This window comes from Cyprinus carpio, chromosome B10, assembly GCF_018340385.1.
Source record: "Cyprinus carpio isolate SPL01 chromosome B10, ASM1834038v1, whole genome shotgun sequence".
NCBI lineage: Eukaryota > Metazoa > Chordata > Actinopteri > Cypriniformes > Cyprinidae > Cyprinus > Cyprinus carpio.
The window spans coordinates 3,118,796-3,142,714 of NC_056606.1; the positions used below are offsets into that span (position 1 = coordinate 3,118,796).

The following is a 23,919-nucleotide window of genomic DNA, read 5'->3' on the forward strand; positions in this document are numbered from 1 at the left end:
GCAATCAAAAATTGTCTTTATTTCTTTTGAAAGCATTTTTTGAAATCGTATTGCAATGCAGCCATACATGATCAGTTTGCTCAGTATTGTTTATCGATCTCATCATGAGGAAGAGCAAGATTTTAATGTGTCATGCCATGCTGTTCAGTTATCAGTCTGCAGAGACTGAATCAAGCTGAAAATCACAGCGAATATGCAATGAATTCACATACATGGAGAAAACAAATCCTAAGAGATTACTGATGAAGACCTTGCTTAGATGACATGCAAAATATATGCTTACATTGTACCTGATCATGAGAGGTAAACACTATTCACACAGAGAATGAATACCAGCCTGTTTTAACTCTCAACTTTTTAACCATACACTCAATATTAAAAAAAAATAGAATTTGGCACTTAGATGAAGACAAAAACCCAGTTAATGTGAGAGAAAGGAATGAAAATACTGTAGACATGTTTAGCTCTTGACTGGTCATCCTATTGCTGTTATACATCTAAAATACTGACTTGGCTTTAAAGACAAAACACTGATGTTCTTTCTAAACATGCTTTTAGAAGCAAAATCAACCCATTTAATAAGTTTTTGCTTATTGATCCAATTTGTACAGTTTCAAACAAAAATAGCCTGGAAGTACAAATACTTCAAGAAGAGTTATTGCTTTAAATGATTCAAAACAAACTGCTGTCAATCATCTAATTAGAATGTGCACCAATGATGAAGGAAAACAGATATTATCATGAAAAATGTCAATGGAAAAAATTCAAAAATTACTAGACCACCTCTTACAGACTGACTGTTTTGAAATACTGTATTGTATAATTGTACATGTTTGCTCATCATCACTGAGATATGTCATAATAGTAATGCCGCAATCTGGGTTCAACTACTGAAAATCCAGGTCTCTCGTCCGGCCTGCAGAAACAGAACAGAGCCATTTATTATCCTTCAGTGTACTGCACTGAATTAATCATCATTACACAGGTATACGTAATAGACATTTGTGTATAATAAACAAAATGCTATCATTCATTGCTTATAATCAGTGTTCTAGTTTGATCTCCTATCAGTATGTTAAAGACTGCTAGCATAGTTCACTGTAAGTCATTTCTCTTTTAAGTTATGGAATGATTGTGAATGCAGAATTATCAATATATAAATGCTGATATATGCAATAAACATACTTGTATGTCCAGCATTTCCTCATGAGGTTGTACATCTCAGCCGGGCAGTCGGCTGGGGCGGACATTCTCTCTCCACTCTCAATCATTTGGATGACTTCATTTCCTTTCATACCCTACAGACAATATGGAATAAACCAACAATGCTAAAATAAATGCTTTTTTTCAAACACCGGATGTGCAGTTTGTGATTTAGATGATATTCAATATACAGTATGTATGTCAATATTATTTTAGGGGGTCCTGAAGCCCACATAACATACTGCATACAGTTTATTTAATGCTATTGAGTTTATTATATTGAATAAAACAAACAAAGCCCAGTGTGAATGTAGCTATATAGTAGATGCTTATGAGCCACTAAGGACTTTTGCGAGGTTAAAATTAATATTATGTATTAGTGTGTTAGGTATCATGAACTAACAAAGACAGTGTTTTTGGAGGTTTTATTAATCACGGTTAATGTTAATATATTATTGTGTTCTAATACATTTTTAGCATTTCATGTTGTATATGAACATTCATTATTTACATTTACATATAAAAATGAGATAGAATAGAATAGAGAGAGCTACAGTGTTTTTTAATAAATATAAAGTAAATAGAATACAAATAGAACAGAGAGTGCTAGTGTTAGATGGTCACGTGTTTTTATGAATAAAAAGAAAACAAGTAGCCAGAATAGAAATAGAATTCTTCAGTAACAAAGAACAATAATGTATTTATGAATAAACATTAACTTTGATTAATAAAGGCTAACAATATCTTTATTGTTAATGCATGATAGCTAAAGTATTAAATAAATAGTATGAATGAATTGAAGCTTATTGTAAAGCATCACCATGAAAAAGAAGAATTTTATTTTGTTAGTTTATAGACGGCTGTTGGGAAGCAGATTCAAAAGGTTTGCTTAAATGCAGATTTACCAGCAATAACATAGGTTTTCCACTGTCACTAAATGAATACCAGAAAGAACTGTATTTATTGTTAGGCATTAAAAGCATTGTGACCATTTCAATATTCAAACATACTCACTTATTGATATATTCAATCATCACCCAGCCTGATTAACAATACAAAATATGTTTGTTTAGGAGCATCATAATATGCATGTTCAAACCTTGTACGGTTTCTGTCCGTATGAAAAGGCCTCCCACATCAGGACTCCAAAGCTCCACACGTCGCTCTTGGACGAGAACTTCAGGTAGTTCATGCACTCGGGAGCGTACCACTTCAGCGGCCATTTACCATGACCTTTGGCCTACAGGAGCAGCGAACAAAGACCAGTCAGGGCTACGCTCAGCTTAAACCCCCATTCTACTCTACCAACATGAAGCTTTGTAATGAGGGTATGTACTGTAGATCTAAAAGGGCTTTCAGTCTTACTTGGTATATGTGATTAGTTCCTGGTGACTATACCTTGTAATAGTTCTCTTCTTCTGCCAGGGCTTTAGAGAGTCCAAAGTCGCTGATCTTGGCATAGTGCTGAGTGACTAAAAGCACGTTCCTGGCTGCGAGATCTCTGTGAACAAAGTTGTGCTCTTCCAGATATTTCATTCCCATAGAGACCTGATGAACCAGCTCTGTGATGTTCTTCATAGAGATGTGTCTGAAAACACACAAAGTGAAAAGCTATTAAACATACGACTAAAGTGCGGTCATGAAACTGTTACTGTCACTCTTAAAAATAAAGGTGCTTAAACGGTTGCCATAGAAGAACCATTTTTGGTTCCTCAAAGAAACATTTAGTCAAAGGTTCTTTAAAAAAATGTCTCTTTCTTACCTTTTTATAATCTGAAACAGAAAGGTTCTTCAGATGTTAGTTAAAGGTTCTTAATGGAACCATTTAGACAAAAAGGTTCTTCTATGGCATCGTGAAGCACCTTTATTTTTAAATTTTTAAAAGAATTTTAAAAAATTCTGCATAACCATATTTTAATCCCTTAAACCAACCCATTACCTAAACATACTGTAGCTACTACAACAACTACCTTACTTGTTATCAGTAAGCAGCAAATTAGGAGTTTATTGAGGGAAAATGTGTGAATATGTGATCTAAAGTGTTACCACATAGAATAATAAATGCTGTAAAATATATTGATAATTGTTAGTCCATGTTAGCTAATGCATTTACTAATGTTCTCTGTGCATCTCACACAATGCTATCATGACTTCAGAAAACCTGAAATATAGCGCACAGTTTTTAGGCACTATGATGAGTTTTTGAAATTTTTGGCCTGTTCACTGTGGTAACTTTTGAGTTAAATAGCTGCTTAACGTTAATAAAATCTCGTGAATGTAGTTCCATTGCTTATTTATGCATTACTATATTCACAGTTCAGCACAGCTCTCATATGTTCTGTAGTATTTCTAGCATGGCGTACTTGTTCTTCTGGAGGAACTTGTGTAGGGGCCCCAGCTCAGCCAGCTCCATGACCAGCATGAGGTTCTCAGCTTCACAGATGCCGATCATGCGAACGATGTACGGGTTATCCAGCTGCTGCATGACGCTCGCTTCCCGCAGCATCTCGTCCTTCACCGCCGTGTTATTATCATCATTCTTCAGGATCTTAACAGCAACAATCTTCTGTGTCCTGCATCAAACATAAAAGAAGAGCCAGTGTTCAAGTCATGTCGGAAATCCTATTTATGAGCTGAGTGCACATGACATCAACACTTCTGCAATACATGAGGAAGCAGACCAAACCACATTTCCCATCATACATTGTAGCAAGAAAGAAAACACGCACACACACACACACACACACACACACACACACACACACACACACACACACACACACACACACACACACACACACACACACACACACACACACACACACACACACACACACACAAAACACTGATTAGTTTCTTTGTTTAAACCATTTCAGGCTTTTAGAATACAATACCAATAAGTCATTATTTTAATTGCATTTTTTAAGAGTGAGAATAACAGCTTATAAGATCTTGCATAAAGGTTTGATTTACTGACACTGACAGATTTGATATCCTTAAAATAACCAAAATCCTCTACGTAAACTTGGTCGACTAACTTTTTCATCTGGTAGACTCCTCTCAGCACAGTGCCGAAGTTGCCTGAGCCCAACTCTCCATCCTCCAGAGTCAGGTCGCTCCGCTTCACTGTCGTTGACCGCAGCTCTTCAGGATCCGCGTATGGACTCTCATACACCTGTGTGTCCATCGGCATAGCCTCTGTCAAGACAATAGTGTGAGTGTTTAGACTCAAAGATCATTTAAACAAGTGCTGGTGTGTTGAAGCAAGTCAACCAACCTGTGATATTAGGCTTGGGAAGTTCCAGGTTTGATCTGAAGTTATATGGATTTTCAACTGGAACCTACAAGCACACGACACAATTACAATTGTGAAAATACACAGATTCGCATAGAAAAAGCTGATAGGACACAGGCACGTTATCTGAAATGCCTGCATGCATCAATGGGACAGAGGGGCAGGGTCAAACCAAACTTTCCTGTGTTCTTCATGGCACCTTAAATCAGAATCGAATGCGTATTTACATTTACTGAGATGTTTCAATGGTAAATGAATGGCAATTCATTATACGTGATGCGATCAGTGTCCATGAAGAAGAGGAGAAACTTCTTCCAAGGTCAAAAGCCAACACACAGTGTACAAATAAAAAAAGAGATTGATAATTATGTCATTTATATAATTACAAAAGAGTGATAGAGAAGGAGAATGAAAATATGGAGGTATGATTCGGGGTAATGGCACCTCAATATCAACACAAATCTTCCAAAAAAAAAAAACAGCCAGTCGTTGCCTTTGTTCAAAGCGGATTGATTTGGTGACCGAGTGAAACATTTGGCACAGGCAGCAACTTTTTTGACTTTTAAATAGCACAGCAGACTGATTCCAGTCAGTCACCTCTTTTTTGTGCTACGATGCCTTCAAATGCACGATCAAACGTATAGTTCTGGATCTATTTTCTCACTGGATAAATGCAATAGCTCTTGTAAAATTCAAATGAAGGCAACATCTATGATCCACCTTATTTTTCAGTGCAGAAGTAAGCAGAAGACAAAGTACCGTAATGCTCAAAATGTTTGCACTGCATTCCAGTGTTTTCATAATTAAGATTATACATTAAAATAATATGGCAAGCATATATCAAGAACCAAACAAGCTGTATTTACAGCTAAAAATAGACACATTTAATTTACAAACATCCGTGCCCGCTCTCTCTTACAGGAAAAGTGAGGTGGATAGTGATGTGCCAAATTTCTTTGTTGCTTAATAAACATAAACAGCTGCTATCTGTGATATGATGGCTCATATCTACAATGTGAAAGTATTTACTCTCACTTTTGATCAATTTAATGCATTCTTGCTGAAAAGCCACATTTTTGAACAGTAGTGTAATGGAAATGATGTAAATATGCTGACTATTCCAGTCTTAGTGTTTGTTTGTTTTTCTCACTGATGGATGTAAGAGCTAAATAAAATCCACCAATTATATTACGTGATTCTCTGAACAAATACCGTAACCAACATTACCAGTGCAGCTTAGCGTAATAAAAAAATACATTTACAGAAGAAGAATGGTTTAAGTTTTTCAAATCCTTGCTGGAAAAACCTCTTAAACCATTATAAGCTGGACTAGCTGGTCTCCCAGTTTAGTTCCCGAAACCCAAGACCAGCTCAGACCAGCAAGACACGTGAATACTATAATATATAAATATAACTGCAGAAAAATACAAATCAACTCAAGCCCATGTGCCCTGACTTACATCCTTTATCCACCTTATTTTGCAAGGTATTTTCTTTAAATGTGCGAGATTTCCAATTCATTATCCACTACTGTAAAATAACTAGAAGAATAACAAAGCTGTAAATGGTCAATTTGCACTACAAACCAATGTTTATGATTTTGCTAATAAATTTATGACACTGGAATCCTCGCACATTAAAAATAGTCATGCCCACATTTATGTTAGAAATAAGGTGGATAGGCTATCAAGGTGGCTCAACAAAAAATGTGCAACCATTCTTTAGAGTGTAAATCAGATCTTGATTACGTCTGTATATGAATGTGAAGAGTTATTAATGATGATTGGATGTGATGTACAGGGCAGTTAATGGAGGAAGAGACCAGAGAGGGGTGAAGTTAGAAGCAAAAACCACACGCAAGCAAGGCGGGTGTCCTACCACTGCCAGTGGGGGATAGGGAGGAAGACAGGGGTGTGTTAGTGCACCTTTTTTTGGCCAGGTTTGGGGAAGGAGTATGATTTGATTCTGGAGAGAATCCCACCTGTGGCACCTAGCTAGAAACCACAATTTTAAAGAGCATTAGGTTATTTTTATCCTACACTATTTGATGCTAATGTTAAATGCTATACATCCATGAGCCATTCTTCAATAATTAGTTCAGCAAACTGACTAATTCTATGTACATTCAGCAACATTTACATGGTAGCATTTGCAGTGGGCCTTGTGTTAAATGGATTTGTACAGTCTAGGTCAGTGGTTCTCAGCAGGCTTTACTTCTGGACTCCTTGGTTAAATGTCTTTAAAATATATTATAGAAACTGCATAAACCCAGTAATGTGTAAATTAGTTTATGTGACATTAGACGCTGAATGAGAATATGAAGGTTTCATGCTCCTGGCAGACAATGATTCAAAGCACAAAAAAAATCATGGTCAGAACATATAATGTTTATCCCTGATGTCTTCAATCATTCATAATCGAATTCTTCCTCTGAGGATGAGGAAATGTAATGAGCTTTGTTTCGCTTTGCTGTTCAGAACAGGCTGATGGGAAAAAAATTAGATGAGAGAGAAAATTATATTTCAGTGGTTTTGTGGCTACTTGCAAAAGTTTTGCATTCCACCGAGAAACTTTGCAGCTGTCTGCAAAACTTTTGGACGGAAAGTTTCTCGGACAAACTTTCAAGTGCAATGTTTCTCAGAGAAATGCATCATTTTTGGGAACGAATGCAAACATTCTTGGGGGAAATTTTTGCCTCGGAGGAATGCAAAACTTTCATTAATGAATGTGCAGTTATTTATGCATTTTTTTCCTGTTCCTTACAAGTTTCTTGAGGGAATCCAAATTTTTTGCATTTTCTCTATGCATGAATGCAAAGTTTCTTGGAGGATTTTTTCCTCCCATCTCATATTGTTTCCATCACCATGTCTGTAAATTACTTAGTTAGTTGCATTTAGTATTGTCTTTCCCTATTGTCTGTGACAGCACTTTTGGGTCACGACCCACCAGTTGAGAACCACTTTATTTTCAATTTACAGTACACCAAGTGTAATGAACTGTTAGAAAGTTTCATTAAAATTGTGTCTATATTCAGTGAAACAACTAAGGATTATCTGTGGATATTTGAAACAGTACAAGAGTCCTGAATGGGAGTGCTTTATATATAGTCTGATATGTCAGTGCACTGTAAAGTCTTTTCTTTAAAGCTGATACGAGAACACATGGTCACTGCTGCGTTTCTTAGAGATGTGACTGTACTTACGACTGAATCATGTGACGGTCTCGGGCAGGTCTCGGTGAGCACTCGGAGCAGGCCATCAGGCTTATACGAATAATGTTCTACCAGCTGTAACACACAACACAGTGCCCATCAAAGCCAGATTCTGGACATCATCTCAGCCTCACACAGTATTGTGGTTACGCTTCTTACGCTGAGGCCTGTTTCATCGGTCGATAAACTCTCATTAATGTACTGTCACGTAAAGCTTCAGATGAAAAGAATATATATACAATATATAGGAGGTTTTGTTTATAGAACTTAACGCACAACTTCTTTACATTCTCCAAATGAGCACACCTTCGTGTGTTGTGACGCATCACCGAAATCAAACTATTTCTATATCAACGCACACTTTCATTGCACACTCACCTCATTTGAACCATGCACTCACAGTGTGAGAGATGTTTCTGAGGCCTAGCTGTAGCATTCACCTAGCTGAACCTTTGATGCCGTGCAACATGCAGCCACTCATCCAGGAAATCTAAATATAACGTGGCGTTTGTCCTGTTGGTCACCAAATGAAAACACCTGTCTAACTCTACAAGATCCTCTTTAGGACATCAGCAAAATCAACAAGCCTAAAATAACAATGCATCACTTTTTGCTAATTATCTGAGGTCATTCTTTTCCACATATACAGTACTTGTCAAAAGTCTTCAGTGTCCTTCAGAAATCATAAATATTACTGTTTTTGCTGTATATTTGAGCACAGGCTTGGTGAGCAGAAAAGACTGGCCGGCACACTTTTTTTATGGTCCAATTCTCAGTAACAACCATTTTTGCCTCAATAATCTCCTAATTAGCTGGTTATTGATAGTTAGTAAGGTAGTTGTTAAGTTTAGGTATTGGGTATGATTAAAGATGTAGAATATGCTCATGCAAAATATGTGCTTTATAAACAATGTTAATAATAGGCATGTTAATAAGCAACTAGTGAGAATTGGTCCCTATGCTAAAGTGTTACCAAGAGATTTCATTTAAAACATTCAAAAATCGTACAGTTTCTAAACTTTTGACAAGGACGGTATGTATAGCTTCTGAGGTCTCTGAAGTCTTAGCCAGGTTTCTCTTGACAGGTTTATTTACCTGCCAAAGTGTGTCGAACTTCTTCCCGTCAGGAATGGAGAGTTTGCCAGCCCTGTCTTTATCAATGCGATAGTGCATGACTTGGTTATTATGCAGGAGACATAGAGCAAAGGACACGTTTCTGCCATTGTTTTCTCTTTGTCTAATTCTGTCAGGAGGAGAGAGAACAATACAGTTAATGTTAAGCAGAAGACAATAGGCTCTTGCAAACTGAGCTCTGGTTACAGTATATTATACACAAATCAACACTAGATGGAGCTGGAGGAGAAAAACTGACACTTTTCAAAGCAGTACTGAGATTCAGTGTACAGTAGATGCAGTTGTAAACTAATGTTTAATTAATGTTTTAATATAAATTTTTTAATATAATTTTATATTGTTATATTTTTTAGATGTTTTTTTGTAAAAAAAAAAAAAAAAATAGTGAGTTCAAAGCTCATGACATGATCTCATGATGGCCTTATAAGCAAACTTTCTTCTTTTTCCATTGTTTTGTGCACTGCATTGCAACCGTGTGTTTTAAGATGGTGGCAAGTGTTCTATTTAAAGCAAGCGCACACTTGTACTGACACGCACTACCCCCACCCAGCACACTCGTCTTCGGTCACTTCAGGAAGTCCTCTCCAACAGTGTGACAGCGGAAACCGCATGCTGCCTCTCTGCATCGCTTCTTTCACTTCAGAGCAGTCCAAAGCCCTGCCTGGAACCCACTGCTGTATTCAACCTGCACCCTCTGTAGCTTTTCACAACTTATTTCTTCGCAACAGTTTCGGGATTAAAATTTTAAGATGATTGATGACCTTAAAATAAATATGAATATATATTAGGTTATATCAAATCTTGATCTAGGCACTAAAAATGATTAGAGTGCATGCACATAAGCATGTTATAATTTAACCATAACTCTAAATGACTAACATTCGTGTAATTAAAGCAAAAAAATAAAAAATAAAAAAAAGCTTTAATTTGGTGATCTTAGAAATTTAAATTAAATGCTGATGCAATATAACAATATAAACAATTACATATTTTTTTATGAACTATTTTATTTAAGATACACTGCCATTCAAAAGACTCTTCCGCTCACCAAAGCTGAATTTAATTGTTTAAAAATACAGTAAAAGCAGCAAAACTGTGACATATTATTACAGTTTCAAATAACTGCTTTCTTTGTGAATATATTTTAAAATGTAAATTATTCCTGTGATGCAGTTATTCCTTACTCCAGTCTTCAGTGCCACATGATCTTCAGAAATTTGATGCTCAAGAAATTTTTATTTTTCTGGAAACTGAGACACATTTTGTGCAAGATTCTTTGATTTTGAAAGTTCAAAAGAACAGCAATTATTTGAAATCTTGGTTAGACTTTATTTTAAGGTGTCCTTGTTACAGTGTAATTATACATGATATTAATTAACTACATGCACTTACTATATGGTTAGGATTAGTGTTACTTAAATGTAATTATGCATAATTAATTCTTATTATAATAGTAAGTACATGTAACGTGTCACAAGGGCACTTTAAAATTAAGTGTTAACAAAATCTTTTGTAACAATCTAAAAGTGTTTACTGTCAGTTTTGATCAACTGAATGCCTCCCATCTGAATAAAAGTGTAATTTCTTAAAATAATAAATAAAAATCCTACTGACCTAGATTATATGCTGTAGCTAATAAAGTGTGTATTCTGGGTAAACTCTTAAAAATAAAGATGATTAAAAGGTTGCCATAGAAGAACCATTTGTGGTTCCACAAAGAACCATTCAGTCAAAGGATTTTTATAATCTGAAGAACCTTCTTTCACCACAAAGAACATTTTGTGAAACATAAAGGTTCTTCAGATGTTAAAGGTTCTTTATGGAACCATTTAGACAAAAAGGTTCTTCTATGGCATCGTGAAGCACCTTTATTTTTACGAGTGTATTTCTAAACACTCAAGATCACGTCTCATTTATCTTGTACTTGCGGAGTGAATGAGACTCACAGGAATTTGCCGTTGACGCGTGAGCTCCTGAGCAGCCGCTGCTCTGAGTCCTCGCGGTCGATCTTGCCATGGAACCACGGCATCTTCTCATGAGCCGTTGTGGCGATGAGTTTCTCCAGCTTAGGCCTCTGGCTGATGATAGCCTGCTCCAGAGCCGAACCCTGCCACACCACAATACATAATAAATCAGAAATAGCTAATAAACTGCTCCTGTCTTATACCAAAAATGTGCATTTATGATTTGTGTAATGCAGCACAGGGTTGGCATAAATGTATTCACAATTGGTGCAAATGGTTTTTATGATTATTGTGAGAAATGAAATATGGGCTTTTTATGTTTTGTTTTGTGTTAGTATATAGGTGAATGTGGTTGTGTTTATTTTTTATTTCTATAAAAATGTTCACTAATTTCATTAAATGTCAGTAAAACTTTCAGACTGAAATTGTATTTTCTCATAACATATACTCTGTAAATACTCAATTTTTACAGTGTACCCAAATGAGCAAGATGATTGGAGGGGATTTGCTGGAAAAGTAAGTATGGTTTGAAACCTGGGTTTGCTGGAAAAGTAAGTAAGGGCACAAGAAGACAGTAAATAAACAGTAAATACATGAGCTCAATGCTCTATTTAAGCAATTGTCTCTGAGCATAACTGAAGTCTCAAATACCAAACTCATGAGAAAGCATAACTATTTAACGTTTCGGCGAATTTGTACAATTCATAAAAAAGGTATTTAGAAATAAAGTAAGCATGAAGGTCAACCTAAACATAACCATCAGTGGAGCACAAGCAGATTGTATTTTATGAAAATATACAAAAGACATTGCACAAATTCATACAAGTTCACCAAAAAAGTTACAGTACAGTATGACTCACCGTGCAAGTGTATTGCAAACCCTAAAAGATTTATGAGTTATGAAAGAGCAACTTCTGAGAAATTAAGGTAACACTTTTAAGCTGTCCTTGTTACAGTGTAATTATACATTTAAGTACTGAGTAAAACATATATTTACTATATGGTTAGGTTTTGGCTTAGTGTTACTTGCATGTAATTATGCATCATTTATTGTTATTATATAATAACAATATAGAGTATAAGTAGACTGCGTGATTAATATCTGCTAACTCTTTATTGTGATGGTCTCCCAGCAGACACTCTACTGACTATAAGTAACTTTACAAGTACATGTCAACTTATTCTAACCCTACTGGTCTACTACTACTCTACTAACACTCGAATGAGAGGTAGGTGAAACATTACTTATAGTCAACAAAATATGTTAAAGTGAAATAATATAACATGTGTAACCTTAAAATACAGTGTTACCGAAATTAAATAAAGGATTACACTTTATTTTGATAGTCCACTTTAGACTATAAGTAACTTTACACTCTTAAAAATAAAGGTGCTTCATGATGCCATAGAAGAACCTTCTTGTCTAAATGGTTCCATAAAGAACCTTAACATCTGAAGAACCTTTCTGTTTCATAAAAGTTTCTTTTTGTGGTGAAAGAAGGTTCTTCAGATGATAAGAGATAGTTCTTTAAAGAACCTTTGACTGAATGGTTCTTTGTGGAACCAAAAATGGTTCTTCTATGGCATCGCTGTGAACTTTCTTCTATGGCATCGCTGTGAAGAACCTTCTAAGCACCTTTATTTTTAAGAGTGTAGTGTATAGTGGACTATTGAAATAAAGTGTTATGTAGTTTAGTGGTTTGTTTGACGTACTGACGGATGAGCTGCTCCCTGAGGTCCTCAAAGGGCCCGACTTTAGGCTCGGTGCCCCGGGGCCGGTTGAAGGGCCTCTTCAGCAGGCAGACGAGCCCGTCGGACTCCTGCGAGTGGTAGTCAATCACATCTATGGGGGTTCTGTGAGATTTTCCGCCGGCGATGGCGTAGGTGTCGTTCATATCTCTCTCGATGGTGTAGTGGTAGAACTGGCGACCGTAGGCCACGGACAGAGCGTATCCGCCGAGGAAACTGCGGCTCTGGCGCAGCAGGTACAGGCCGTCCCCCGCTCCTCCCTGCCGCAGGTACTCCTCTGCCTCCTCTCGCGTGATGTTGCCGAAGAAGTACGGCAGCACATGCACCCTGTCTGCCATGTCTGCTCAACCGTCTGCCAAAGCTCAGAGGACCGCTAATAACCTGAAAAAGACAACGGGCCTCAGTTATAAAATGTTGCGCAGAAACCATCCTAAATTTGATCTTACGATCATCTCTCAAATGTGACCCTGGAGCAGAAAACCAGTCATAATATTTGTAGCAATAGCCAACAATACATTGTATGTGGGGCAAAATGACCGATTTTTCTTTTATGCTAAAAATCATTAGGATATTAAGCAAAGATCATGTTCCATGAAGATATTTTGTAGTGCTGTCAAACGATTAATCGCGATTAATCACATCCAAAATAAATGTTTTTGTTTACATAACATATGAGTGTATACTGTGTATGTTTATTATGTACTGTAAATATAAATACAAACACATGCAGATATATATTTAAGAAAAATATGTTTATATATTAAATATATTTATATATAATATCAAATGTATAATGTATAAACGTAAATGTTTTCAAGATCAATACTGTATGTGTGTGTATTTGTATATACATAATAAATATAAAACAGTAAACATACATATATAATGTAAACAATTTTTTTTATTTTGGATGCAATTAATGGCGATTAATCATTTGAGAGCACTAATATTTTGTAAATTTCCTACTGTAAAAATATATCAAAACCAAATTTTTGATTAGTAATATGCATTGCTAAGAACTTAATTTTGACAACTTTAAAGGTGATTTTCTTAATATTTTGATTTTTTTGCACCCTCAGATTCCAGATTTTCAAATAGTTGTATCTCGGCAAAATATTGTCCTAACAAACCATACATCAATGCAAAGCTTATTTATTCAGCTTTCAGGTGTATAAATGTATAAATGTACTCTTATGACTGGTTTTGTGGTCCAGGGTCACATATATGTGTACATGTGACTCATAAAATGAACGTACGCACATACTCCTCTCTTTCAGATGTGAAATCTCTGAATCCCAAATGATCTTGAACCTGCGCTCAACTGAGTGGTTTCAGCTCTCTGCCTTGTAAACGACTCTTAATTAAAGTCATTAACATGTAAAAGATCCCCATTCTTTGTCCAAATTCTTTCATTTAGAACAGCGAGCTGCAAGAACAGCTTAGATTTTCAAAAACCTGCAGTAGGTACTCCGACAAGAAAAGGTATGTACGTCTGCTCAGAATCTAAGCACGTTTCCATGTCAGATATTAGCGCTGGCATGGATTTTAGCATACGCACACTCTAAGATAAAATCTGAGCATACGCACGCTTTATAAATGAGGCCCAATGTGTAGAATATTTTCTTAGAAACTTTTGATAGACTTTTTTTAGAGCTTTTGACTTTATATTACTAGCAAATTGGCTGGTTATTAAGCACATATTAAAGTCTTATTCTGCATGCCCTTATTTTAGATCCCTTAATTTGAACCAATATTTAACAACTACCTTACTAACTATTAATAAACAGCAACTTAGGAGTTTATTGAGGCAAAAGTCATAAGTAACAGTGAGAATTGGTCCCTAAACTTAAGTGTTACCAATAAAGGTTTAAATGGGCTTTAATTTAATCAGTAATGACCACGGTGTAAAGGCAATTAGCACTCAAGACTGTACATGAATAAATGTTGTGCACAACAACATCAGTTTGCCATGGTAGCATTATAAATGCAATATATTTTCTAAGAAAATGCACTGGTTTCTAATGTCTTATCTTAATCACCATCTTAAGCGTTTCATTTTAATCTGACTGCCTGTTCCTTCTCATTTTTTGATAACTACTCCAAGCATATGTTCATTAAATAAACAATTTATTTTCACATAGCATCAATGTTTTGGTAAATACTGAGGTCATTATGAAACACTGGTTTACATTTGTGAACTAGTTTGACGGGTTTTTGTTGTTGTTGTTGTTGTTTTTGCAAGGATTCTAGAACATCCAGTTAAGTGATCTAACATTCTGAAATATTCTGTTAAATTCTAGTGCTTTCTGGAACATTCCAGAACATTATGGGACGAGTCAAAGAAGACAAAACTCATCCAGCATACACTTCTGAAGTTCTGGACGACTCTTGGTTAATGTTAAACTATAATTCTTAGCTTAGTATTATGCATGTGCCATGTCATTTTTATGCATGAGAAATAAAAGATTAACGAAGTCATAAATCATACACATATATATATTAGTTTTCAGGGGCACTGTTAATGGAACACAGAAAGTAATGTGATTTTTGTATTAAGCATGCGAATCAAACATTATAAAAAAACCTTTATAAAGATTTACTTTACTATAATTATTCATTCTTTGTTGTTACAGTTTTCCACTTTTTCTACAATAATAAACTATGAAATAAAACTAACGGAGGAGTGAAAAATTTATGAAGTAAATTAAACAGATCAAACCTATATTATATTTTCGCCCCGTTTCTATGTATACAAGCCACTTTTTGTCTGTTTTACCTTCAGATCCATATCCATTTAAACAAAAGTTTTTACATAGCCACACTGTATACACAAAATATAGTCAGAGCATTTAAGCTTTTAGATCAAAACGTTTTTTAAAAATAATGAGAAACACCAATTGTATTTTCTTTCCACACTTTTTTCTTTTTCTTTTTTTTTCTTACAAAGTAAATTACAGAAACACGTGTATGTGTATGTCTATGTATATTTCAAACTCTAACTTGGGTGAGAAGTTAAAAGACATGCGGCGCTGAGAAACTAGTTCACGCAGAAAGAGGAAGTGGTCAAGTCTTTTGCAATAGCATTCAGCCTCTACTACAACTTAAGCCCAGTCTCATGAGATGTTTAAGGCACTTAAAGATGATTCACAGCAAGCAGATGAATCCGCTCACGTCAAGGTCACACAGCTGAACACCTTACATGGAAATGAGCCATTTCATGCTTCAGTGCTGCTTAATAAGTGCCACAGACCATAAACATATCTAACAAGTCATTAATCCCAGTTTAAACTGGTACATCTTGATGTGACTGTTTTGATTTTTGTTCACCTGTTATCTAAAAGTCTACAGTCTGATCCAGTGAATACAGTACACTCTATCAGCATTGCAATGTTTTTTTTTTTTCGTTTTTTTCTATAGAAATATACATTAATTTTCCCATTATTACCAAGTATTTGTCAAAATGCCAAATGAAGCAAACAGAAAATACATCCTCTAGCCTTTTTACTTACTAAAAAGCAACCTCAAACACAAGTGCTAATACAAAACCTCAGGGCCTGGTGTTCATGCATGAAAGAGAAGCAAGTCTGAGAAGATTCATCAAATTCAACCACAAAAGATTCCATAAAGAAGAAGCCAGATTGGCTGAGCTAGAAAAGGTCAGTATCATTGTAACCTAACAGCAAAATGCAAGGTTTGTGATGGAAAATGTGGTTGTAGCTTTGTGTTAAATCAGTGAATGTAGCAAAGCAGCACAATGACTTTAATAAAACATGTCTAGCTACAGAGACGTGTGCCACTGGTTAGGCGTACAAGTTTTAAATATGTCATTTACTACTCGGAAAACTTTTTTGTGAGCTATTATAAAATGTATTTTATTAAGGTGTTTTATTAAGCCAAAATAATGAAATAATTATATCATATATTATGCCCTATTATTGCTCTAATGATCTTTTATGTACGTTTGGCTTTGTGTAAGATGCTAATAATAATAATACTCAATAAACTCTGGACAATAGTTTATATATATGTTGAAAAGTCTAAAATCAATAGTGAGGAAACTTAAAAAAAAAAAAACTTATATTAGAACACAATAAAAAAAAATGGTAACCATGCAATTAAAATGTTTCAAAATTTCATAATTTCGCAGTATTTATTATGTTTGTCATAACATCTCATAAAAGTTTCAAAATTCTATAACTTTCTTTCTTTCGTGTTTTTTTTTTTTTATATTTTGAACGCCAATGTAATGATCTACAATTTAGACATTTGGACCTCACTATATATTTATTTTATATCAAGTGAAAAGCATCAAAGCAAATATTCAAGACTTTTATATGCAAATCATTAATAAATTATTGTTGAATTATTAACATACATTAAACACATTTTTATTTGATAAAAAATCACAAACTAATAATTGCCTTCTTTAAAAGAAATATTAGACCACTATAAGGCAGAGAAACATCTGATATTGTTCAGATTATTTACTTCAAAGTAACTAAATAATGCCAGATCAGGTAATGCCACAACAAAGTGATAATTTCAATATTTTCACTAGAACTTTTGCCTTTTATTTTCATGATATTTCCATATCAATAATTTACTATTAGCATATTTAATATGATGCATACCGTGTGATGATCATTCTAAGTTTCTAATACAACACTGCATATGAAATAAAATCAAATTGTAATTGAAAGTATTTCAATTTTTTTCTTCTCATCATTCACTTGATTGGTTGAATTCACGCTTAATTCACTCAGCCTGAAGAATTCATCCAGTTTAACAAAATCTGATGTACTACATGAACAGACATATTCTTACCTTACAAAGTGTTTCGACGTCCCTCACTTTGGACAGTGACTACACACCATGTTCACATAAGCTGTCGAACTGAACAGGAAGTGGTATGACCAAAAACTCAGTGGATAGTTCAAAAGTAGCTGCCAATTCTGGAACACCAGCACTAAGAGTACACTGAAACTGAGCGAATACTGGTGTGCTCAAAAAATGTTCACCTTTGAGTTGCTGTTATTGTACAGTAAGTCAATGGAACTATTTGCAGACTTCCTCATTTTGAAAAACTTCTGTCTACTTCCTTCACTATTTTGTTGTCCTATCTTTGACTTCCTCTTCCATCTGAAACGAAAACATATAATAGTAGATATTTAGTCCAAGGAGTTGCCCAAGAAATAATCCATAAGATTTACTAAAATGTTCATTTTCTTAGATCAATTTTGCATGACAGTTCATAACATTCAAAATTTCCTGAAAAAAAAAAGGATTTTCAAATTAAATCAAGCTGACTTTTAATTAATCAGTACATTTTGACCAAATAATCCTCCTAATTAGTACACATCTTGAGATAATACTTTAACATGATAACGAGTAAGCAATGCTTTGCTTAACATTTAATAAAAACTTAAATCAATAACTGAAGCATGCAAGTCACAACCTTCGCATAAACAATAATTACCCATAAAATAACACAGAAACTAAACTGTAAATTAACAAGTGTGCAAGGTTTATGATCAGCAGGAAGAGCAGATGTGTTTGCGGTTCAACCTAGCTGTGAATTTAAATTGCAAATTTAATTGTTTTCTTTTGTTCACAATGCTCTGCATTATATTTGAATGTCAGTCTGTGATTATCACACTTTTAAAATGCATGCTATTTTGTATAATTATAATAAATGCTTAAATAATAAATCTTATGCTACAAATGCCAACACAGAGGGTGTTTCATCCTAGCAACAGAGAGAAATGCAGAGTTGTGCCACAAACAATCATCTGAGAATTTCGCAACAAAGTGACATTTACTGCAAAACTCTGAACCCTGGATCGTATTTTACGCTTCATGATATGTGGGGACCTGGCAAATGGTGGCAGCAATTCATTGTCTTTCTTTCTTTGTTTTTTTCTTTGTTTCTTTCCTGGAACATGCACTTTGAGGTTAAAGTATAGTACCTGTCAAATGTTTGGAAACATTATGATTTTTAAATGTCTATAATGAAGTCTCTTCTGCTCACCAAGGCTGCATTTATTTAATCCAAATTACAGTAAAAACTGTAATAATGTGAAATATTATTACAATTTATTTGTTAACTGAATATTATAGTAAAATGTAATTTATTGCTGTAATGCAGCGCTGAATTTTCAGCATCATTACTCCAGTCTTCAGTGTCACATGATCCTACAGAAATCAGCCCAACACGCTGAATGAAGAATGCAGTGAGTTTATTAGTAATGTCAGGTGTCAGTTTGTGAAGTTTTATCTGCTCTCAGGAGGGGGCAGCACAATGCTTCAGAACAACTGAAACTCGTTCACAGCGACCACATCTGTTATACCAATAGACGCTGTGGTTAGCAGCTGTTTATTTTCCTAAACTGATCAAAGATGATTTTATCAAACCCACATGTACTGTAGTCTACAATTGGGTCTATTATCATTTTACTATTTGAAATGTGTAATGCAAATACGTTAATGTAAAATATTTTACAAATAGAAAGGAAGTTTTATTTTAAAGGCATCTTATCAAAAGTTGAATCTGTTGAGATTGTGCTTAAAACTCCTGGTCATCCATTAAGAATGGGCAAAAGTCAGCTTTAGGGAGTGGCAATAACTTGGTACTTACTGTATATTGTATGTACCAAACTTGTACTCATCAAGCTGGACAACTTACAAATGGCACTCATTAGCTCTGCCCAACAAGAAGGACCAACAAGTAATCCATAGCAGGGAAGTAGCATACACACACACCAGGGTAAAACAGACGTACACATCGACGAGACCGGACAAAGAAACACTGAACTGACAACTTATACAACTTATATTGGGATAATAATGGAGGAGGTCAGATGACCGGGAGGAGGAGGAACAACAGAGGAGGGAGGAGCCATTTAGGAGACAGGAGGATCCATGGAGGAACAGATGGAGGGAGGAGCCAGGGTGACGACAGAAGGGAACAGGAGCAGGAGGAAGAGCCAGGTGGGACCCAGGCTGTAGCCATGATGGCGGCCCACGGTGGAGCCAACAGAGGGAGCAGCCATGGTGGAGGAAGGGCTGACAACTCCAGGAGGCCAACTGACGGTGGTGGAGCAGGTGGAGGAGGAGCCCGAGGCGGAGATGGTGAGCTGATGAGCCAGGGCAACACAGAGGAGTCCCGAGGTGGCTAATGGTCGACAACAGATCAAGGCAGAGCCGGAGGGACAAGGAAGCCCGGCGGAGGTGGTGGACTGACGGGCCACAGTGAAGAGAGGAGGGAGCTAGGAGCCATGTTGGAGCTGCTGGGTCGAAGGGCTGAGGCGGAGTCCAGGACTCAGAGGCTGGAGGCAGAGACAAGGGATCCTCCAGCCACAACACCGATGGAGAGTGGCAGACCCGCGGTGAATGATGGTGGGCTGAGGGTGATCATAGGGGCTGACAGGAACCAGTGGTCGCAATGGTAAAACAGGGATGACATGAGGAGGCAGGAGAGGGTGGGTTGGTGGTTGGGAAATCCAGACGAGCAAAGGGTTTAGGGATGGTGTGCACTGCCCACACACACCATATCACAACTCCCAACACTGGGAGCGCGGCGGACAGGGGGATGACATCAGTGGTCGTTTCTGGGCATGCAGAAAGTTCAGGACGGACAGACAGTTCAGGGCAGACAGAGAGCTCAGATGAAAGCGGAAGAAGAGGGGGCATGTCTGCATACAAATCCCAGTTATAGTCTATTAAGCTCAGCTCACCCTCAGCCATGGTGCAGCGGGCGGAGATTCCCTCCATGCTCTCCATAGTGCTCTCCTCCGTGGCAAGCTCTGTAGCCGGCTCTCGCACCTGGTCTGACGTCACAGGCTCTGGCTCTGAGGCGATCCTCAGCACTGTCGCAATCACTGGCGATGGCTCGTCGGTCGCAGTGGGCTCTGGCTCAATGCAGCAGGGAGATGGTGGGCTGGGCTCTGGGTCATGAGTGAGGCTGGCATTGTCGTCCATGATGTCCATGGTGAGCGGGGTTTTGTGGGGCTGGTGTTGTCGTTCGTTGTGTTCAGATTGGGTTTTTAGAGGACCCTCTCTGGAAAGCTGCGCTCGTGTGGCGACATTTGGTCATGTTTTGTTGTTTAGGATCAGGTTAGGTTGTACGGGTAGTGTGTGATGTCCGGATAGTGTGTCAGGTTGGCAGTGTGGTCCTCGAGAGAGAGATCCCCCTGCTCCAGCAGGAGGACGAGGACGGCAGGATCATCCATTAACAAAATGAAAAACAGACAAAAACAAAAAACCAAAACGCAGGGAAACACACCACTTTACTTTATTGGTCTGGTATTATACAGTATAATACAACTTATATAGGTATGATAATTGAAGAGACACACCTGAACATGATGACACAATCAGACACAGACACTAGGTCACAGAGCACATGGGGAGTGAAAACACAGCAAACAGTCCTGGGGTGTGACACCAAGACACTAAAGATGCTAAATTATGAACAGATTTTTGCAATATTAAGCTGTGTGTTTGGTCATGGGGCTGATCACAACATCTGCAAAAACAAAAGTAAAATTTTAATATGGTTTTGGTGTTTATGACAATGTCTGCATAAATCATGACCCAGAGCCCAGCCCAACATCTCCCTGCTGCGTTGAGCCAGAGCCCACTGCGACCGACGAGCCATCGCCAGTGATTGTCATGGGGCTGATCACAACATCTGCATATTAGGAAGTGTTTTTTTTTTATTTTTTGGTAATGGGTTTTTTTTTAATTTTTTTTTTGTAAGTCATTCATAGAGGTTGACTCCATGCCCTCCGCACTGTTGGGTCTGTCACAGAAACTCAGATTTTCATTGATAACCCCTGTGGAAAATCTGAAGCACTTGTCCATTGGCCTTTCAGAACTAGATTGAGAGCTAGCACACTGTCAGTGTCATTTTAGGTCTGACATACAGATCATACCTGGTGTACACGAGAACAGAAGAGATTCTCTTTCAAACATTTAACTTTAGGAAATGTCTGGCCAACTCCCATAATGCATTATTTCTGGTGCCTTTAAACAGACCTGAACAGAATGACAGATAACCTTCAATTTCTCTAGCGAACCGACTTTGAGAGCTTCATGAGCTATTGATATCCAGCTGGATATTAAAGGAATAGTTCACCCAAAAATGAAAATGTCCTGTAAATGGACTCATCCTCAGCTCATCCAAGATTAGGATGAGTTTGTTTCTTCATCAGATTTGGAGAAATGTAGCATTGCATCACTGTCTCAGAAAAGGATCCTCTGCAGTGAATGGGTGCCGTCAGTATGAGTCTGCACAGCTCAAGCACTGTTTACAAGTGAAAACAGTACAAAACAGCTCTAAACAAATATGTTGGTGGATTTTGATGTGAGAGACAACAGGAGATTTTTACTGGAGGAAGAGTTATTGTACATTATGGTGTTTTTTTTTTTTTTTTTTTTGGCTAGAAGGAAGTTTAAAGTTAAAATGCCTTGATGGATTTGTTTATTACAAACATGCAGCTCATTGATGGACTGGAGCGGTGTGGATTACTAGTAGATTATTGTAACGTTTTTATCAGCTGTTTGGATGCCAAATTTCTCCAAATTTTAATGCAGAAACAAAATCATCTAACATTTTGGATGGCGTGAGGCTGAGTTCATTTTCAGCAAAATTTCATATTTGGGTGAGCTATTCCTTTAATTTGATAAAAAAAGTTAAGAGAAAGCCAGCTTGCCATCACACAAATATCTCCAGCAGATTTAAAAGGCACTTGACTCCAGTACCTCCATACAAAGCACTGACCTTCGAAAGGAAAGCAATAGCTTCAATGCGTTAAAGCTCAGATATTCTGGGTGAACAGACAAAGCATGTTACTCACCCGCTTGGCTGAAATTAAAGCAAGGAATATAACCAGCCTTAATGTTAAGAACTTGATATTCACACTCTTTAACAGTTCAAAAGCTGGTTAAGGGATTCAGCACACTTACTACCAAAAATCTCTCATCCCGACCAAACCCAGTTGAACCAATTTCAATTACGAGAACATAATGCTCAAAACAGCCTCATAACCTACCCTTGCGCAACTTAGAGACCCTGATGAAACGTCATCAATGAGGCATCCCATTGCAAGATACTGAGCAAATGTTCAAAAGAAAGAGGAAAAGCCTCTGCCATTAGACCTACAGACCTATTTTAAAGACTGTAGCTGCATTTCATTTCAAAGGCTCTGGAGGTTGCATTTGTTGGCCACACATGTCATAGATGCTGTATTATTTCAGAAAAGTAACCACCATTATATTGCACAGTAATTTAAGCCTTAAAAGGAATAACAGTCCATTTTATAATGGTTGCTTTTCTGACAAGAGACAGCCTATAAATTATGTATGTAGATGACAAATGCAGAACACCCGAGGGCGCAGCCTTCAAAATGACACTGTCATGATCCGGTCACTGAACTTCTGTTTATTCACCACCAGAGGTCATCATCCACAATACAGACTCCCACACTACACAGTACACCCTGGACTACATTTCCCATGCTCCATTGCACCAATCACAGTCACCTGATAACAGTCACACATGCACCTGAGACCAATTACACATTCAGCACAATCAATCAGACACGCTTTATAAGCATTGGACTTCCTTTCACACACTGCCGAGTATTGTTCTGCACATATCCCTCCCCTAGCGATAGCTGTGATATTTAAGCCTTTCCGTGTTAGTTTCTAGTTTTCATAGTCTTGTTTCATATCCTTGTTTTCATAGTCTTGTCTCTGTTTCTAGTTTTCATAGTCTTGTCTCTGTTTCTAGTTTTCATAGTTTAGTCTTTTTCTTTGCTGTGTTTTGACCCTTTTGCTCTGGATACTGGATTACCCCTCTTGCTTAGCCCTCTGGATATTGTTCGCTCAAGACCCACACTTGCCCTAGGAATATTCTTTGTCTTGCCCTCTATATACCTGTTTGCCAGTGTTTGACCCATGCCTGTTATGAACACGTCTCTGTGTAATAAAAGCTTGCACATGGATCTGCACGTCTCATGACTCATCAGCCCCGTTACAGAGACACATACCAATACTAGCATACTAATCTTACAACTTTTGCCACAGAAAGAAATGGTAAGAGTTGCTGGTATGCGCTTCCGAATTCAGCAGCAGCTTCTGGATGATGAACTCACAGCTCCAAATGTATATCATATCTCTACTTTATGTACTAATATACGTAAAAACACTTTTTTTTCATGTTCACAAGAACATGTAAAACATATATGTTTTTGTGTTATTTTCTGGTCTGATTTGGTAAAAGTATTACAAAGAAAGGGTTGACAGAGCTGGTTTGATTACAGTTTACTTAGAATTTATTTTGCTTCAAACATTAGTCAAAC

At 36.9% G+C, this 23,919-nt stretch overlaps 1 protein-coding gene across 2 annotated transcripts in view; it reads right to left on the minus strand.

Annotated features, from left to right (window-relative positions):
- Positions 1 to 23,919, minus strand: part of syk (spleen tyrosine kinase) — a 24,914-nt gene continuing 995 nt past the window's right edge. The window contains exons 2-14 of one of the 2 annotated variants that reach the window (XM_042732115.1): positions 17,381 to 17,695; positions 12,497 to 12,937; positions 10,790 to 10,954; positions 8,805 to 8,952; positions 7,701 to 7,784; positions 6,424 to 6,492; positions 4,481 to 4,544; positions 4,242 to 4,401; positions 3,567 to 3,776; positions 2,602 to 2,791; positions 2,303 to 2,443; positions 1,186 to 1,298; positions 1 to 916 (exon numbers count right to left, since the gene is read on the minus strand). In XM_042732115.1, coding sequence (XP_042588049.1) covers positions 844 to 916; positions 1,186 to 1,298; positions 2,303 to 2,443; positions 2,602 to 2,791; positions 3,567 to 3,776; positions 4,242 to 4,401; positions 4,481 to 4,544; positions 6,424 to 6,492; positions 7,701 to 7,784; positions 8,805 to 8,952; positions 10,790 to 10,954; positions 12,497 to 12,894 — 1,815 coding nt within the window. In that variant the 5' untranslated portion in view covers positions 12,895 to 12,937; positions 17,381 to 17,695 and the 3' untranslated portion in view covers positions 1 to 843. Of the gene's footprint in view, positions 917 to 1,185; positions 1,299 to 2,302; positions 2,444 to 2,601; positions 2,792 to 3,566; positions 3,777 to 4,241; positions 4,402 to 4,480; positions 4,545 to 6,423; positions 6,493 to 7,700; positions 7,785 to 8,804; positions 8,953 to 10,789; positions 10,973 to 12,496; positions 12,938 to 17,380; positions 17,696 to 23,919 lie in introns of those variants that run through there. The other variant, XM_042732114.1, reaches the window with a different exon arrangement.